Source organism: Physella acuta, unplaced genomic scaffold (genome assembly GCF_028476545.2).
Source record: "Physella acuta isolate Inbredline_101_S28 unplaced genomic scaffold, ASM2847654v3 ptg002171l, whole genome shotgun sequence".
NCBI classification, from domain to species: Eukaryota; Metazoa; Mollusca; class Gastropoda; family Physidae; genus Physella; species Physella acuta.
Genome location: NW_026733672.1, coordinates 28,759 through 30,470, shown reverse-complemented (window position 1 = coordinate 30,470; position 1,712 = coordinate 28,759). Strand labels below are relative to the sequence as shown.

The following is a 1,712-nucleotide window of genomic DNA, read 5'->3' as shown; positions in this document are numbered from 1 at the left end:
ACAAACAAACAAAAAAACAAACAAAAAAATAAATATTCAAACATGTAAACAAACTTGACTTTTAGTAGTATATAGATAGATAGATAGATTAAAGGGAATTAAGTTTGTTATTTCAGTGTTGAATTTGACATGATGAGTCAAAGAAAAGTTTAATTCTGCTTATCAAAAAACCATCAGATTTTAAACAAATTGTAAACAAAGGTTAAGAAAGATTAGAGGTAAACATAGTAATGGGGTTAATAATAATATGGTTTTGTTACACTTTGTGAAGTTGGGTGGTAAAGCGCATGGATACTACACGAAAGTCCCGAGTTTGAATCCCGGGTTTGATTCCGTAGGATGTCAATGAGTCCGCCAATGTTCACAGAAACAGGCAACTCTACTTCATCTACTGTGGTTGGTATTACGAGTGGTTGTTTTAACGTGTGGTTGTTTTAACGTGTGGTTGAGAGTGTGGTAGACCGTGAGGTTGACTAAGTGGTTGACTAAGTGGTTGGCCCTGTGGTTGACCGTGTGGTTGGTAGAGTGGTTGACCGTGTGGTTGACCGTGTGGTTGACTGTGTGGTTGGTAGTGTGGTTGACCGTGTGGTTGACCGTGTGGTTGACCGTGTGGTTGACCGTGTGGTTGACCGTGTGGTTGACCGTGTGGTTGACCGTGTGGTTGACTGTGTGGTTGGTAGTGTGGTTGACCGTGTGGTTGACCGTGTGGTTGACCGTGTGGTTGACCGTGTGGTTGACCGTGTGGTTGACCGTGTGGTTAACCGTGTGGTTGACAGTGTGGTTGACCGTGTGGTTGACCGTGTGGCTGACCGTGTGGTTGACCGTGTGGTTGACCGTGTGGTTGACTGTGTGGTTGACCGTGTGGTTGACTGTGTGGTTGATCGTGTGGTTGACCGTGTGGTTGGTAGTGTGGTTGACCGTGTGGTTGACTGTGTGGTTGACCTTGTGGTTGGTAGTGTGGTTGACCGTGTGGTTGACTGTGTAGTTGGTAGTGTGGTTGACCGTGTGGTTGACCGTGTGGTTGGTAGTGTGGTTGACCGTGTGGTTGACTGTGTGGTTGGTAGTGTGGTTGACCGTGTGGTTGACCGTGTGGTTGACCGAGTGGTTGACCGTGTGGTTGGCCGTGTTGTTGACCGTGTGGTTGACTGTGTGGTTGGTAGTGTGGTTGACCGTGTGGTTGACCGTGTGGTTGACCGAGTGGTGGCCGTGTGGTTGACCGTGTTGTTGACCGTGTGGTTGGCCGTGTGGTTGACCGTGTGGTTGACCGTGTGGTTGACCGTGTGGTTGACCGTGTGGTTGACCGTGTGGTTGACCGTGTGGTTGACCGTGTGGTTGACCGCGTGGTTGACCGTGTGGTTGACCGTGTGGTTGACCGTGTGGTTGACCGTGTGGTTGACCGTGTGGTTGACTACCATGTGGAGCCGGCCCATGTTTACACCAGACCGTGTCCACTTCACCATTACCGTCCCCCATGTTTTAGAGTTTAGTTACCCACGTTTCCTGTTGACCTAAGGCACGATTGGAAATGACGATGACGTCACTCCCCAACCCCCCCCCCCCCCCCCACCCATCTTACAATTAACAGAAATGGTTGAGTATCTCAATCAATGACGTGCGTCCATCTCCATTGTGCTAATTGTTCGGCCATAACAGGAGTAACTTCGACTTGATGGGTTGGTAGTCCTAGCCCTCAGGGGAGGGGGGATGGGAGG

General features: G+C 49.2%; 1 protein-coding gene across 1 annotated transcript; it reads right to left on the bottom strand.

Annotated features, from left to right (window-relative positions):
• Positions 1–462: 462 nt before the first annotated feature.
• Positions 463–1,430, bottom strand: LOC131932432 (putative serine/threonine-protein kinase fhkB; the record flags this gene model as incomplete). Its single annotated transcript, XM_059289335.1, has 2 exons — positions 1,218–1,430; positions 463–942 (listed from the first exon to the last, which is right to left on the bottom strand). Coding segments are annotated over exons 1-2 (693 nt in total), but the record flags the coding sequence as incomplete, so codon positions are not given.
• Positions 1,431–1,712: the final 282 nt, after the last annotated feature.